Here is a 15,405-nt window from a genome sequence, read left to right as displayed (position 1 = left end):
AGCAGAGTCCTTCCACTTATTCGCCACTGGCCTTGGGCCTGAACCCACTCCGCATTAGCATGCCATTAGCTTTTATGGCTTACTGTTGGAAGTCAATTACAGTGGCGCTACATAAAAATAAAACATGATGAGGTGTCTCAGTGGTGGCTTCAACTTGAGTGGCTGTGGTGGTGGGGAGGGGATAGGCGGCAGGGTTGGCTACCCCAGACTGCTAAAGTTTACTCTGGGCAAATATACTATAGATGGCAATCCTTCAGGACTGTAAATTGTTAAGTGTGTGCTTCCTTTAGTCACGTTGGGTGCACAGTAGGCATTTCAATCAGTGGCTTAAAGATGCAGTATGTCAGTGTGAGGAAATTGCTAACCTGCATCTCAGGTCTGGCAACCAGCAGTACAATGTTCCTACACTCGTCACTGGATAGCGCAGCCATGGCTTCCTCTCTGTCTTGCACATCTTGGCCATTAATCTAAAGATGGAATACAATCAATTAAGTCAGACACAAGCAAGCAAACATGTTGTGTACACAATTGCAGTCATTTGAACACAGTCCCACTCTCATACACTAAGGCAAGCTTCCTCCTCCCCAATACAAAAGTATTTGAGAAAAACAAAGCAGCACAGTAAACATGGTACTGCACAATAATGCCTATTTTCCAGAGGAAATTGCAAACACTCTGTGCTGCTGTCTAATATAAAGCAGGACCCAGCAGTGATTATGAATGGGACAGTGATTGTGGACCAGTGGAACTGTTGTATTCCCCCAAGTATCCGGTGGTGTACATACATCTAGCTACACAATTAACTGGCCACTGACAGGGGACGTCCATCTTTTTGCAGGCAGAGTAATGGCTCTGTCAGTGGTGGATAATAGTGCCAGTACCGGTCTGCCTCACAAACTCACACCCTCTCTCCTGGCTCAGTCATTCACACAACACATGGTAGACACCAGCCAACAATTAGCCGAACAGTGCTTATGCATTAGCCCCCTACATCTAATAAGTGTTTGCAGAGATGTTTTTATTTCTCTCGACTTTATTCCTGTCTCATGTCTTCTATTGCATTACTGTACTTACTAAAACACCTTTTCCGCATAAAAAAGGTTGTTTATCAGCTAATAAATTCCCTTATTTGCTATTCATTTTCTGTGGTAGAATAGTTCACATTACCAATTTGTGCCATTGTAAACACTCTTTTCCTATACCAACCTTTAAAGCTCCACTAATCAATATTTCCCATCTATTTATATCAATATAAACAACAAAGTGAATATTGGACTTAGATTCTTCAGGTGGCTAAAAACTGTTCCCTACGATGCCTAATTTTTCTCTTTAATAAAGTGATAATGTCAGGTTTTATTTTCAGTTTGTTTTGCTGCTTCCAAGTGGCCAAAATAAATTCTTTAATGGAGCTTTAAGATGAAATTTGTAGGCTCTAACTCTGCCTCACAAAATGATCACCCACCTAAGCCAGAGAGTCAACACTGTCCAGCCTTTAGCCTTAACAAATGCTGCTCCTAATTAGGAGCAGAACTCCTCCAGATCTCAAACTGAAGATGCAGCTAGGGGCAAATAACAGTCAGAGCCTTTCAGCTATCCCACAGGAGGCAGCAAGCTGTAGCACAGCGCCATCCTGAAGCACAACTTTTAAAAACCCTGGCGGGTGCTGAGTTGGTGTCTAAAACAACCAGGGGGGCCTTTCCTCCCCACTAACAGTCACAGTGGGGGCAAGTTCCCCCTTTAATGTACTGCCATTAAAAATGAATGGGCTCATGCAGGGAGACATCGGTTCAGTATGACAAAATAAAAGCAGGTTTTTATGTTGAATGAGAACTGGCGTGTAAGGGGCCAGTAAGAGAGTGTCCGCTTGTACCTGTAAAATGCGATCCCCTTCTCGGATACGTCCGTCTCTGGCAGCAATGCTATTTGGACTGATCTGTGAAAGCAGAGGGAATAAGACACTTTCAGTCTTTATTAAAAACAGTCAAGGAGTGCCTGAAATAGTTCTAACTTTTTATGAAGACATCACCAAGCTAGACGTGCCAGGGCTGTTATTAACGATGTGAACACACACACTAGGCATGTCCTGACAAGGGGAGACCATAGATGTCAAATGTCTTTCCAGCAGCTATGGTCAGTTTTCAGTGCTATGTTAATCCTCAGCAAAAGCCACAACAAACTGAGTTGTAACCTTTATTATTGGAGTCCTCAACTGTACCCGCCTCACGTTATATTCTCGCAGGATGATGTATCACAAACCTTTGCATATATACAGCCTGTAATACAACCCTAATACACGATGCACCTGCTTCTTCTGCAACTAATGCTAGTGAGCATGGGGGCAGGACACTCTGTCATCAGCCAATCAATCGTTGTCTGGGGCCATTCTTTTCACTCTCTCCTATCAGACAGGATCTCTGGAGATGGTGAGGTACTGTGGCATTCAATCTTCATGATAGTCCACTCCTACAGAGAGGGCCACTCATTAAACTGGGAGGGAGGTCACTAGACAGGACTGGAGGGAACAACACAACTGAATGCAAGGTATGGAGAGTGCAGCCATACCATGAATAATCCACAACTGAAATAAAGGGAACTATAAGAATGCATTAATTTATTAATATGCCATTGTGAACACTGTCGTTACAGTTCTGCCACATAGCAAAAAAGTCCAGGGTTTGACTATCTATGCCCCATGCATGCTGGGATAAACTCCAGTCTCTGTGCCCTTGAATACAAATGAACATGTATAGAAAATGAATGGGCCGGTAGATGAAGGAAACATGGGTTTTCTGCTTTAGCTTTCCTTAATTATTTAACCACTGTACTGGAAAATCAACTTAAATAACAACACAGTCGAAATAATGTTGCTTGTCAACCATAGCTACAAATTTGCTAAATTTAGCTTATTTTAAAATGACCTTCTATTGTTCTTATCTTGTTGACGTATTCTCACTACTTATGCACGATTAGAGCATGTGACATCTCTTAGAATACGTACTGTATACAGTGACATTCAGCCACCTCATCTAAATGCAGCACCCTCCTCTTAGCCCTACATTTTTGTAGAGTGAACACTTAAGGATGCTGCCGAGAGCCACGGGCCACCGTGATTTATATTCCACTCAGCTCTCAAAGCAAACACCTTGCAAGGTCTGAGTTATCTTCAACCAAATCATGAGCAAAGTTGAGCAGAGTAAAGAACAATCGTTTACTATATGTGCTTCCAACAAGTGGGAGAAAAACAGAGGGCAGGAGCGTTTTTGCCAGCATGTTCCTTGCAGGCTGTTTGTTGATGTCAGATGTACTAAAACTGGGTGTACAACTCTGACAACCTAAAAGAATTTTAGATTTTGTTAGTTTTTCCTGTGTTGGCAGCCATTGCATGTTGGCAACTGACAGTGTAAACATGCAGTAAGAACAGTGCCAAACTGTTCAATGATGTCATTTGTGGCTGCTAAGAGTTCAGTTTTAAAAATACTCTACCCAATAGAGAAACCTGCTTTGCTCACATGAACACTAAAGTAAATCATAAATTGGAATATGAATATTTATTTGATGTAATCTCAAAAATCAACTTTTCAAGGCATTTTACTGAGGCACTCTGATCTAGCCATGGCGATGGCTGGTTTCTACAATAGAGTATGATATGTAAATGTGAGACTTCAAAGAAATGAAATAAAAATAGAAAATGCATGTACCTTTTGCCTCAAGTGTATTAATAGTTTCATTTTCCAAACAGCTAGAAATCCTATGGCAGCAAAGAAAAGCTAGTTGGAGGAGGATGTATGGTTTTTGGTTTTCCTCCAGGAGTGAGGCAGAGTTGCAAAAAATAAGGTAGGGCTTCCTCATGGCAAATCAAGTTGGAAGATTGTGGTCTTGTATAAACTCTCAGTCCAGGTCATTTAAAGCTCATCTTGTTATTTACTCACCTCACTGACATAGATGGCCACATCCTCTTCTTCATCTGTCCTGTAGCACAGAGTTAGCCCCAACTTCTCTTGGCTGTTGAGTCGACACAATTCCACTTCCTGTGGAAATATAATAGGGGAAATACAGAAATGTAAAAAAAAACAAAAAAAAACTAGTCAACAGCCATGCATGTCAGGCAGAACATTGCTTTGAGCTAAATGCTATCATCTACATGTTAATGACAAATCTAACATGCTGATGTTTAGCTTAGCAATTTACATCAAAACTGAAATCTTGATGGACAACAGTGGCTACAGAAAGAAGTTTCTGTTCCACTGAAGATCAAAGAACAATGTTCCTTAAGTTTCTTAACAAAAATCCGTCTTTTTTTGAGACACTTAATGAATTTGAATTGCCAACTTTCATCTGAGGTTTTTGAGTCTTAAATGTCTGATCATGAAAGGCATTCTCAGCCCGCAGGGTTTGATCGGAGGGTCTTTGATAAATGTCAGAGGACCTCAAGTGTTTTTCTTTTAAGTTGTTGCCAAAAATAAACTATAATTATGCTAATGCTACCAGCTAAACATATTTGCTGCAGCAGTTAAATATTCCTTTCTGTGAAGAGGTCGTCAAATTTCCCATGAGCCTGTTGGAATATAGCTGGCATCTACAAGAATTCATCATTTAAATGTGAGATTTATTTAACCACAGCTAGAACTTGAGCAAGTGCTACAGTCCCTTCATCTGCCATCAAAATATGTTCCGAGTATGGAACCTAACACATCTCATAATTTCCACATTTTCCCAAGCTCCCAGACAAGTTAATGTACAGTACATAAACCACTTTGCAGTCTCAGCTTCCCACAACAGAGGTGCAGCCAAACACCAAACAGCACAAGCCTGTGCTCCATCTTCAAATGCTGAAACATATCAAGGGTGTTGAAGCAAATCAAGTGTGAAATGGCCTCTCCTCCCAAGGTCTTCATTAGAGTAGCAACACACCAACTCTGAGCAGCAGGAGCGAGGTGCTTGACTAGAGAGGAGGATAGAGGGGGCAGAGAGAAATGAGGCAGTGGCAAGGGCTCTAGTGGGGCTCAGAGGGGTCTCACACAGCAACAGAGAGATTCATTTCCTCTGTGACAAGCATGGGTTGGCTGGTTACACATGTCTGATGTGGCAGGGGGGTGAAGTCTGACCACGGTGGGATGAAGAGGAAACGTTGCCATCGCTGCCAGAAAACCATCACCTGGTGCCTCTGGCTACCCTGTCTAAACTGTTTATGACCCCCACCCTACTAACTCACATACACACAAACACAACTCTAGGCTCAATTCCCATTTTCTCCTTCTCCCATGTCACTAATTTCTTCCCGCAGTTCTCTACCTCTGCTTTTCACACACCTTGACAGATCACTGGACTAGGGACCTGCTGCTGCTGGGCTACACACACTAGTTTACAAAAAAAGAGTAGCTGCTGCATCATTGTACAAACCGAATGCTTACACACCAAGTACGCTGAGCTGAGCACACACAGACACAGAGATAAAGAGCTGAAGAAAAAGGACATCATCTGAGCTTTGTTGTTTCATCCTTCTCAGCAGCCTCCACCCGACAGGGAGCTCAGATCTTTAATTGACTGTCTCCGGAGCTATGACAACTTCAAATCCCAGATGATATGCAAGGATACAATCTGAAAGAAGCTTTAGTGCTGACTACCTGAACAAAGTGAGCTGCACAAATCAGTCATTAGCTATATTAAAAACGTTACTAATAAGCTATCACTGGTATTGTTGGTAGAGATATTAAAGCAAAAAATCTACTGATGCAATGAAGCAGTCATGGAGGTAATGGGAGCTGTGGAGACGGAGTACATCTTGCATGCTAATATGATGTGAAGTTGTGGGATATCTCTGCGAAATACTGAAATTACTGGCAATGTCTTGGAGTCATCTAAAAATAGCCTAAACCACACAAATTAATTGCCGAAACTGAGGCAAGAGGTGTGAGGAGGTACTAAATCATCTCTATCTGAATCTGTAAAACAAGCCTAAAGTTACTTATGGCTAATTAATGGCTAGATCTAGTGCAGGGCACCTGTAGATAAACGATCAGAGGAAATAGATAGCTACAATTACTGCATGTTGGATGAAACATCAAACCTGCAAGCATGTATATTAACTGTATTAGGACCCTTTAAAAAAAAACAAGATGGTCTTTTTTCTTAATTTGAGGCAATACTGTGTAGAGAAAACAGTCAGTTGTGCTCAGCTGCCTCAGTAAAAGCAAGTTGTCTCCTGATCCATCAAACACACATTCACCAGTCTCTCTCTCTTCTCTTGCCTATTGATTATTTTTTTCCGTTTTCCCGGCGAGCTCCCAGCCTCTCAGGCAGGAGATTGCAGCATGGCACAGGGACGAGGGCTGACAGTAAATTAATGACTGCGATGGTGTGATTAGGGGGAAGATTGTTGCCTACCATCATAGCACATTGGATGCTGTCATAATAATTGCGCCTTTGATTACCAGTAATTGAAAAAGCAGTCATAGATGCATGAATGACTACCACTGGCAGTCAGAGAGGGAAGACTGTCTGAGCTTGGAGTACTTTGCTTTTTCAAAATTCAATGAAACTAATCAAAGGGCTCATAGAAATCATAGGAAATGTAAACTGCTAAAAAAAAATATTAGGGGAACATAACAGTACAACACGAAGTCAGTTATCAATATATCAATCTGTCCATTTAGGAAGCACAAGTGGTTGTGAATCAGTTTCACCTGCTGTGGTACAAATGAAAGTGATAACAGGTGCAATGGAGAGGCAAAAGCAAGACACCCCCCAAAAAGGGAATGGTTTTGAATATGGTGCAGGACAACGCCCGGCCTCATGTGGCCGGAGTGTTTGGGTAGTTCCTGGATGACGACGGCATTGATGCCACTGAATGGCCCTCACGTTCCCCTGACCAAAATCTAATTTAACACCTATGGAACATTAAATATTGGTGCATCTGACGCCAACAAGTACCACCACAGACTGTCCAGAAGATCACTGATGCCCTGATCTAAGTCTGGGAGGAGATCCCCAGGACCCCATCTGCCAACTCACCAGGAGCATGCCCAGACACTGTGCATACAGGCACACGGGGGCCATGCACACTTCTGAGTCGCATTATGAGTTGCAGTGATGAAATTCATGCAACTTGGATGAGCCTGTGATTTAAATTTTTCACTTTGATTTTCAGTGTGATTGGGTTGATGATTTTGGTTTCCATTGGCTGTGGTTACGTCATTTTGTTCGAAACAAATTATACAGTGTACATTAGTACTCTGCGCATCTCTCTCTCTCGCCACGACTCTTGCATGTTAATTACCCTGACCTAATGAATGAATATTCTGGTGTACTAGATGTTGATCATTTTTCTGTGATGTGATGGCAAACTGCTCTCCACTACTGTACTTTATCATCTAACAAAGGCACTTGAAAATGTCTCTCCTTCAGCAGGGAGTGAGGGATCAGGCTGTTGAAAGTTGCTTTTCTTCTTCTGCTTACAGTACATCATCCTCACAGCATTTTCAGTTGGCATATAATAAGTGGGATGGCATTAGCACAGTATCTATCTCCCCAAGCATGAAATAAAAAAAGAGTGCAGGCTGCAAAGCATACGCAGTATAATAGGATTTGTTAATAGCAATGAGGCATAAAGGCAGGCTTTAATATATTTGTTCCGATTTGACACCGAGGTCTCTGCAATCCAAGTGGGTGCACAAAGCTCTTTAGGATGTGAAGAAAACAGCTCAAGCTCAGAGGGCGGAAGAATTCAGAACAAATTCGAATGAGAAAGAGGAGGGAGGGGTGAGCAATCATCATACATCAGAGCCCTCGCTGGCAATATGCTCACACCTCAGTGACTTGGAAATAAAGAATATTGGACTAATGCTGAAAGCAGAGACAGTCTGTTTATCTCTTCCTGTCACAGTTGAATCAATGCATATGTGTATATATCTGTATACGTCAGAGATCAGTGACCTTAGAAACATCACCTGACCAAGTGTTCCTGTTACTTACACTCCAGTGAAGATGCAGAAGAAATGTTTTCATCTTTTTTTTCCCTCACCAGCACCTGTCACATACACACCTCACCTTAACTGGGTTTGACTGAGCTCAGAGTCAATCAGCATGCAAATTTGTTTTTCTTTCAAAGTTGCAAAAATAATTAGCAAATCTCAGGTAACACTGCCACTGTGTGGAAGTTTTCTACTATCTTGTTTTGCCTTGTAGAAGAAAGAAACATGAAGGCATGCCATTGCCAATGGAAGCAAGGGATTTGTCAAGCTGTCTGCAATGTGGCTGATCATCTGTCACTGCTGTTCCTCTGGAATCTGTCTGTAGAGTCAGTTAGTATTTGTGCCCTTCCACCAATCAGTAAGCATCATTAAATATGAAGTGTGGAGGGAACGTATGTCTGTATGTTAGACATTAGATCTGTTTGTGTTTTCTATACATTAGCAGCTCTGAAATTTTCAGCTATTTTACAGTAACTTGTTTGTTTGCAGTAAAGCATTACTGGTAGTGGACCTTTGAGGCCAATATCCATATCAAGAACTGAACATTGACAGCTAATGTAACTAATTTCTTTTCAGCTGCTAGAGGGTATAGTGAGATGCAAAACAGACACCATGAGCTGCTCCTCATTGGCCTTCCCATCACGTCCCCTTTCCTAACATCCACATAAGCTATGGAAACCTGTTTTCAACAAACTGAACAAAATGCAGCCTCCACTCTGAAGCTAGTGTTAGCAGACTAACAAGTACAGTAAATTTGGAAAGGCGATAGAACACTCCTCTTATTGTTAATGTGATACAAAGTGCTAACATTACACAAAGCTTGAATTACTCCAAAATTAAAATCACAACAAACACATTAGCTTTAGATGCTAGTGCATCCAGGAGGAAGAATGCCACATCTGAATCAAATGCAAGTCCATTGACTGCTTTTAACACTCTTCATCTCAAAAAGCCAAGCCGAAGTTAACCCTGGTTTTTGCTGCTTCTTTGTGCCACACTCTGTGCACCGCTTCATTCTGGCAACCAATATTTTGGACTTTTAAATGCTGAGAGCTCCTTCATGGTAGACTGAAATGACTTGATGTTCAAAAAACACTTCCTATAACAGGTGACGCTGATTTATGAACCATACTTGAACAGCACTGGGTAGGAGAAGCTGGAATAACAGAACAAAAGAACAGAAGGACTATAGGTAGCAGACTATCATGGAGAGCCATCATGTCTAGTCCCATTTTTACTTATCAGACTGTGTAAAATCTTAGTTAATGCACCTTTAAAAATATCACAATATATCAGCCGATACTCATTTTTATTATAAACTGTAGCTGTGACATTTTTTCATAAAGACTGCCTAAAGCACCTAAAAACTCATAATTCATTCACACAGATGTTTTTATTTACTTTGCCTGATTAGACATCTTTTCTGGACTGTGCTGACATTTACAAACTGCAGTTGATTTACATCTACTATACCCGACTCTTCTGTTCATTTTGCGGCACCTGTTATATTTTTAAAATTACATAGAGCTGGGTGAGATTACATAATTCCCAGAATATCTTAATTCTTTTAGAAAATTGTTTATCATTATATTTATGATGAGTTTTAGTATGTGGCTGGAGCCAGGAGACCATTTTAACACAAAGACAGTGGGCAGAGGAGAACACCTACCAACACCTCCACAGCACAAATTTTAGGAAAGTTCTAGTTTATTTGATCTATGCACTAAGAGAAATGTAAGAAGCATGTTGTGGTTTTGTGCAGATTCTTTTCCTTTTCTTTTTTTGCAACCGCACTGTGGTGACTCTAGCAAGTCATTTATTATTCTTAGGTATAAGCTGCAGCTTCTAACTATAGCTTCATGTACAGACAGGAGTGGTATTGATTTTTTTTTATCTAACACAGCAAAAAAGCAAAATCCAGAACTCTGACAATAGAAATGTACAAAGGTAACATTTTACAGTTGAAAAATACATTTTCTTTCTGGTATACACACTACCTTTACAGTGACACAGAAATGAGGTCCAATTAGCCATGCTAATTAGGGATGGGCATTTCAAGCTAAAATGCTATTCAATATTTACGATTCAGTTGTAAGTGCTGTCCATGTATCCATGGTCAGAGACATCTCCTTACTGAAAAACTGAATGACTATTTGAATATTCGAAAATCATTGCTAATCCCAGATGCTAATGTATCCGTCAGGCTGTAGTAAGCAGTGATGTCAAGTGCGACGCTTACCTCATACTCAAACTCCTCTGTTCTGTCCCCGTCAGCTGGAACAGGGGAGAGGTAGTCTGTCCCTTCATAGTAATCCTGGTCCATTGTGTGAAGAGAATGACAACTATCAGGGGAGACAGACAGAGGAAGAACAGGAGGGAAGCAGAAAGAGGTGGAGAGTTAGGCGTAAGCAAGATCCTTTATCCCATTTTCTTTTAAATGCATTCTATACCTCAAAGTGACAGGATTTCCTTGCCTTTGTCTTTACTGGAATCTGAAGAATAAAGGACTTGTCAAAGGCTTTTACTACCACTGGTGTGTGTGTGATGCAAGTACAGCCCCTTGTTATTAACAGCATATCCACATAATTTGCTTCCTGCTCTTGACAGACAAAACCCCCCACACTGTATAGTGTAATTCCATTGTGCGTCCCTCAGTCACTGAACAAAACAGCATTGTGAGAGCCTAACAAGATGAGCAGCTTCATTGCCACACAACATAATCACAGTGGACAAAAACTTCAAAAGGACAATCTGCTGAACATGTTGAGTGATGTGTTCAGGAGCTGTCTGACTCTCAGATTACCCAACACTGTAAAACTGTCTCAGAACGATCTTCCAGTCACAAAACCAGACCGGTAAAAGCTTTAAACTTTGATGCTTCTATATTATATACACACACAACAACATTTGGCAGTGGGTGCCAAGAGTAGTTACAAATTTTACAGCATGGCCTCAAACATGCAAGTTCCCAACATTTGTTATCTCTATCGAATCTGCTGTGTATTGGATTATGCAGCTGATCTCAGATGAAGAGACAAAACTGTGTTTTATGGGACACATTGATTACATTTAGGCTGGGCCTGGGGCTATAAGTAGAATGCGAGCACACGTTGCACTGATTCCTAGTTTTTATTAGCCTATTTGCCTTAATCACCTTGTAAAGCTTCCGTGAGCCAAAATGGATACATCAAGCACCACCAATTATGCCAAGAAGGCCCTGTGGGGATTTGTATGGTGACTATGTGAAATATATACATGGAAATGATTCTGGTCTTCGTGTCATGTATAGTGCTTTATAGCTAGTGTGGCAATAACACAAATATTTAATGTTTGTTATCATAAATGATACAGATGGAGCAGCTGACTGAAATTAATATTGCAATGTCTAAGCAAGCTTCCAGTGACAAATGACACCGGATACTCAAAGTATCACTTTTGGAGTTAACTTGATTCACCAGGACAGACCCGACTTCCCAGCTCTGTGCTATAAAGCTCCTGCACTGTTATTGTTTCATTCCCAAGAGGTGGAACCTAGATATTCCTTTATGCTAAACTTTTCTTGTTCACAGTTTACTTCTCCTTTGAGATGAACCGAATATAAACTAAAATGGCAGAGGAAATAATGAACCCCGTTTCTTTTGTTGTTTTCCACGAAAACCTCTTGTCGATACTTTAACTCTCAAGATCTTTTTTGTACATATTTTTATGCTGCCTTCGCACATAAACAATAAAAACATGTCTTTGAGGTATTGTGCTACCCGACATTCATTTGAGGATTAGACTTTTACTGATTGTACCATATGTGTTGTTTTGAGTTACTTTGCTCACAAAGACACTTGGTCTTACAATTGAGTTATGGTTCTGTGCATGATTATCTAAATACAGTCCATCATTATAAAGATTGTAAAGGACAGCTACCAGCCTGCAGGTGCTACAAATATGCACCGGCCAGGCAAACCAGATCCAACTGTCAAACTGTGAATATAGATGTATCTATAAATGTATATTTCTTTTGCGTGTGCCACTCAGTGAGCTATAGGATCCCCTATGTGATTGCCTATTCTGTGTTTAAGTGCTATAGAAGTAACAAATTCAATTGCTTATAATATTTATTTCCTTACTTAAGTCTGCATGTACTTATTGATACATCTGAGGTTAAGCTTCATATGGAACCAGACACTGAAATGCCAAGCACACACACACACACACACACACACACACATTCTATAATTGGTGATCATAGGGGCTCTCATCCCTATTCTTTTCCTGGTGGAAAAAAAACATGAAGGACATTCAGAGGCCTGTTCATAAAACGAGTCCACATTTGTCATTCAACTCTGCAGCTGGTTAGACAATTCATTTATATTTTACAGGCGCCTTGTATAATTATAATACTAATCCTGTAAACACTGATATTTCTGCTTCATAGTTCAATAACGCATTTTTTTTTCCTTCTTAATTACCAGTAGTCCCAACCAAAGTCAAAACGAGGACACAGCAACAAACTATGTAATGCTCTTTGTGGCAATGAACTGAAATTATTTGTAATTATATAGTATAAAATTAAATAAAAATGGGAAATTATATCATCACTGATCTGTTTAAAACTCACTTTCCTACTGTAAATAACTATCATAAATCACATTTATTTTGACTAAGAAAACTAAGACTCACAATCTGAGCATTGTTAGTACATACATACTACAAATATTGTCGACGTACAGAACGTACCTGTCAGAGAGCAGGAAGGGACAGATGTCAGGCACAGGAGGGGTTGAAGGCCGGAGCTTTGCTAGCGCCATGATGTGTTCAAAGGTGATGTCGGTCTGAGTGCACACATCCACCACTTGGATTTCCTGAGGAGGGCCATGGGGGCGGCCGCTCGGGGTCCGCCTGATGACCTGCACCACGACGGGGTCCTTGGCAGCACGAAAGGCCTCTGCAGTCTCCTCATGGCTAGACTTGGACAACTCCTTTCCATTTACCTGAGGAAGAGAGGGAAATATGTGTTTTGTTTTGATATGAAATACTAGTGTGCCTGCCTATTCTGTTCATCTTTACTATACAACTGTTTCATAGAAAGGCAGCAGCTGTGGGAATAGACATAACATTCTGCCTACACAGACCAAAAGGCAGAAGTTACACTAAATTAGGTTTGTAGGGGAAAACTCCAGTATCAGATCCCAACAATTCTGCCTCCATAGTCTTGAATGTCTAATTGACAGCTGATCCACCCCCCAAAAGCCTGAATTCAACATTGGAAAACATCAAACAGTTTAATGCAACATTATCAGAATGTTCTTCACAAAATGAACTGGATTCCCTGGCAGACTGAACCCTATTTGCAGTACAGCTGGCACATATAAAGAAAATCATTGCTTCATTTAGCTCCAGTGATTTATCTGGAGGAGACACCATGATATAAATGCTGAAACCAGAGATTATAATTTAGATAACCACAGAAAGTAAGAAAGGAAAACGGTACACAAAAAGCATAATTACCCTTGCAGTTATGAGCTTTTGGAGTGAAATGAAGTAAAATGATAACTGAAGGGAAACGGAAAAGCAGCAGTGTTTCAGAGCATGAATCACAAACTCTCCTTAAATTGCATCATACAGTCTCAGTTCCTTTTAGCGGATCCATGTTTCCCACATTTGTGACATAGCCTTGCATCTTAGTTCCTCTTATTAAAGACACCAGGGCGGAGGCAGGAAAAGATACGAGGAGAGAGGGAACCAAGAAGTGTGTTAGAGAAATGAGACATTCTTTCCTCCTCTTATCTGAAGTCAAGTCCAATTCTGATGACTGTAGCACAACTGGATTAGCTGTCAGATGGATTTTAGAACTCTGTGGCAACTTATTTTGGGTTAGGAGTTTGTATACATCCTTGTTTTTTCTGGTTTTCTTTAAATATATTCAGACACACAAAGTATTTAAAAACTTTTACAGTATATTAATACTGTGCTCAGGTGAGTAAAACCACAGTATACAACAGTACTTCACCGCTTCACTCAATGCACATGAACCATGTGCAGTCTGTGTGTATATATATTTTTTTTATATATATATGCATTTTTTTGTGTTCTTTGTACAGTCATTATCCATTAATCTGGGTTATAATTACAATATCTGAGTGTTTAGCAAAAATCCTTTATTAGCTCAAACAAGCTTCATTTCTACCCAACAAACACGGATTTTCTGCCTGAATAGAAATGACAGAAACACAATTTAAATGTTTAATTATGAAAGGCTCTTCTTCACTACATTATTCACATTACAAATTCAAATGGGAAATAACAGACCATGCACAGAAATTTTTTTTTCTAATGAATAAGATAAGTTGTTCATTGTTCTGTTGTTAATCAAGCAGATCCACTGTTTGTAACTAGACTGTGAATGAGAAAACAAACCAAATCTAAATCTAATACTCATGCATTGTTTCTGTTAAATATCCATGTAGGTATAAAACGGTTTCTAATACGACATCTCTGGGGGGGGGGGTTTCAAGCTGTAGAAACCTCCCTCCAGAAGACATTATACAATAGTTAAATAAACTGATTTTCATCGAGTAAAGTTAATAGCCTGCCCTTTTAATTTTTTTTTTTTTTCTCAATTTAAGGGACCTCCTCATAACCTAACATTATTATTTGCTGGCAGAAAATATAGGTAGGTAGGTAGGTAGGTACTTTATTGATCCCACAGTGGGGAAATTTCTGTGCAGCAATAGAGAACAACCAACATAACACCATAAGAACAGACACATAAGAACAGAACTTCATAAAAACAGAACACAACGAGGACACAGCTGCTGTAACTTGCTGCCACTCCGCGTGGCGCAACAAAGAACACTTAGTCTTAAAATAAACAGTTACATAAAGGCAACAAAGCATTAGAACCGATACACACAAGTAGTGTCATCAGAACGTTACATTTTACATAGCACAAATAAGCAAATCAAAAACAAGGCAGAGCAGCACTGGAGAGAATCAGGAACAGCAGTAGAGACTAAAAAACCAGGAAATCAAGAACAATTGAATATTACTCACACAATTAATCCCACAATGGGGGAGAGAAACCTGTGTTATAACAACTCTTTACAATGTTATGATGGTTATAATCCAATAATAGTGTGTTGATCTCATTCCTGGTTCATTTCTCTCTCTCTCTGTGTGTATGCATTTTTTATTGTTTTTTTTTTCCTTTCACCTCTCCATGTGTGTCTCTGGAGACAGAGCGATGCCCTACAAAACAGCAAAAAAACTTCTTTTCTCAGTCATAACAGTAACCATATATAGCTCCCATAGCTCTTGTTGTGCTCTGCCCTGCTCCCCTGTCTCCTGATATGACCTTTGTTTGTAGCAAAGTTACATTAATCACCTGAGCAGAAGATAAACTGGGTCAACACCTCTCCTGTGGAACTGCAGGGTAATTGGG

At 40.2% G+C, this 15,405-nt stretch overlaps 1 protein-coding gene across 2 annotated transcripts in view; it reads right to left on the bottom strand.

The window, feature by feature from the left end:
• Window positions 1-15,405, bottom strand: part of LOC109973679 (PDZ domain-containing RING finger protein 4) — a 105,441-nt gene that overhangs the window by 4,115 nt on the left and 85,921 nt on the right. For both annotated transcript variants that reach the window (XM_020623456.1, XM_020623465.1), the window contains 5 exons: window positions 12,702-12,955; window positions 10,210-10,312; window positions 3,930-4,028; window positions 1,871-1,933; window positions 366-467 (listed from right to left, as the gene is read on the bottom strand). In XM_020623456.1, the coding sequence (XP_020479112.1) occupies window positions 366-467; window positions 1,871-1,933; window positions 3,930-4,028; window positions 10,210-10,312; window positions 12,702-12,955 (621 nt within the window). The remainder of the gene's footprint in view (window positions 1-365; window positions 468-1,870; window positions 1,934-3,929; window positions 4,029-10,209; window positions 10,313-12,701; window positions 12,956-15,405) is intronic.

Source organism: Monopterus albus, unplaced genomic scaffold (assembly GCF_001952655.1).
Source record: "Monopterus albus unplaced genomic scaffold, M_albus_1.0 scaffold7.1, whole genome shotgun sequence".
Taxonomy (NCBI): Eukaryota; Metazoa; Chordata; class Actinopteri; order Synbranchiformes; family Synbranchidae; genus Monopterus; species Monopterus albus.
Note: the sequence above shows the minus strand (reverse complement) of the source record. Positions and strands in the feature narration are given on the sequence as shown.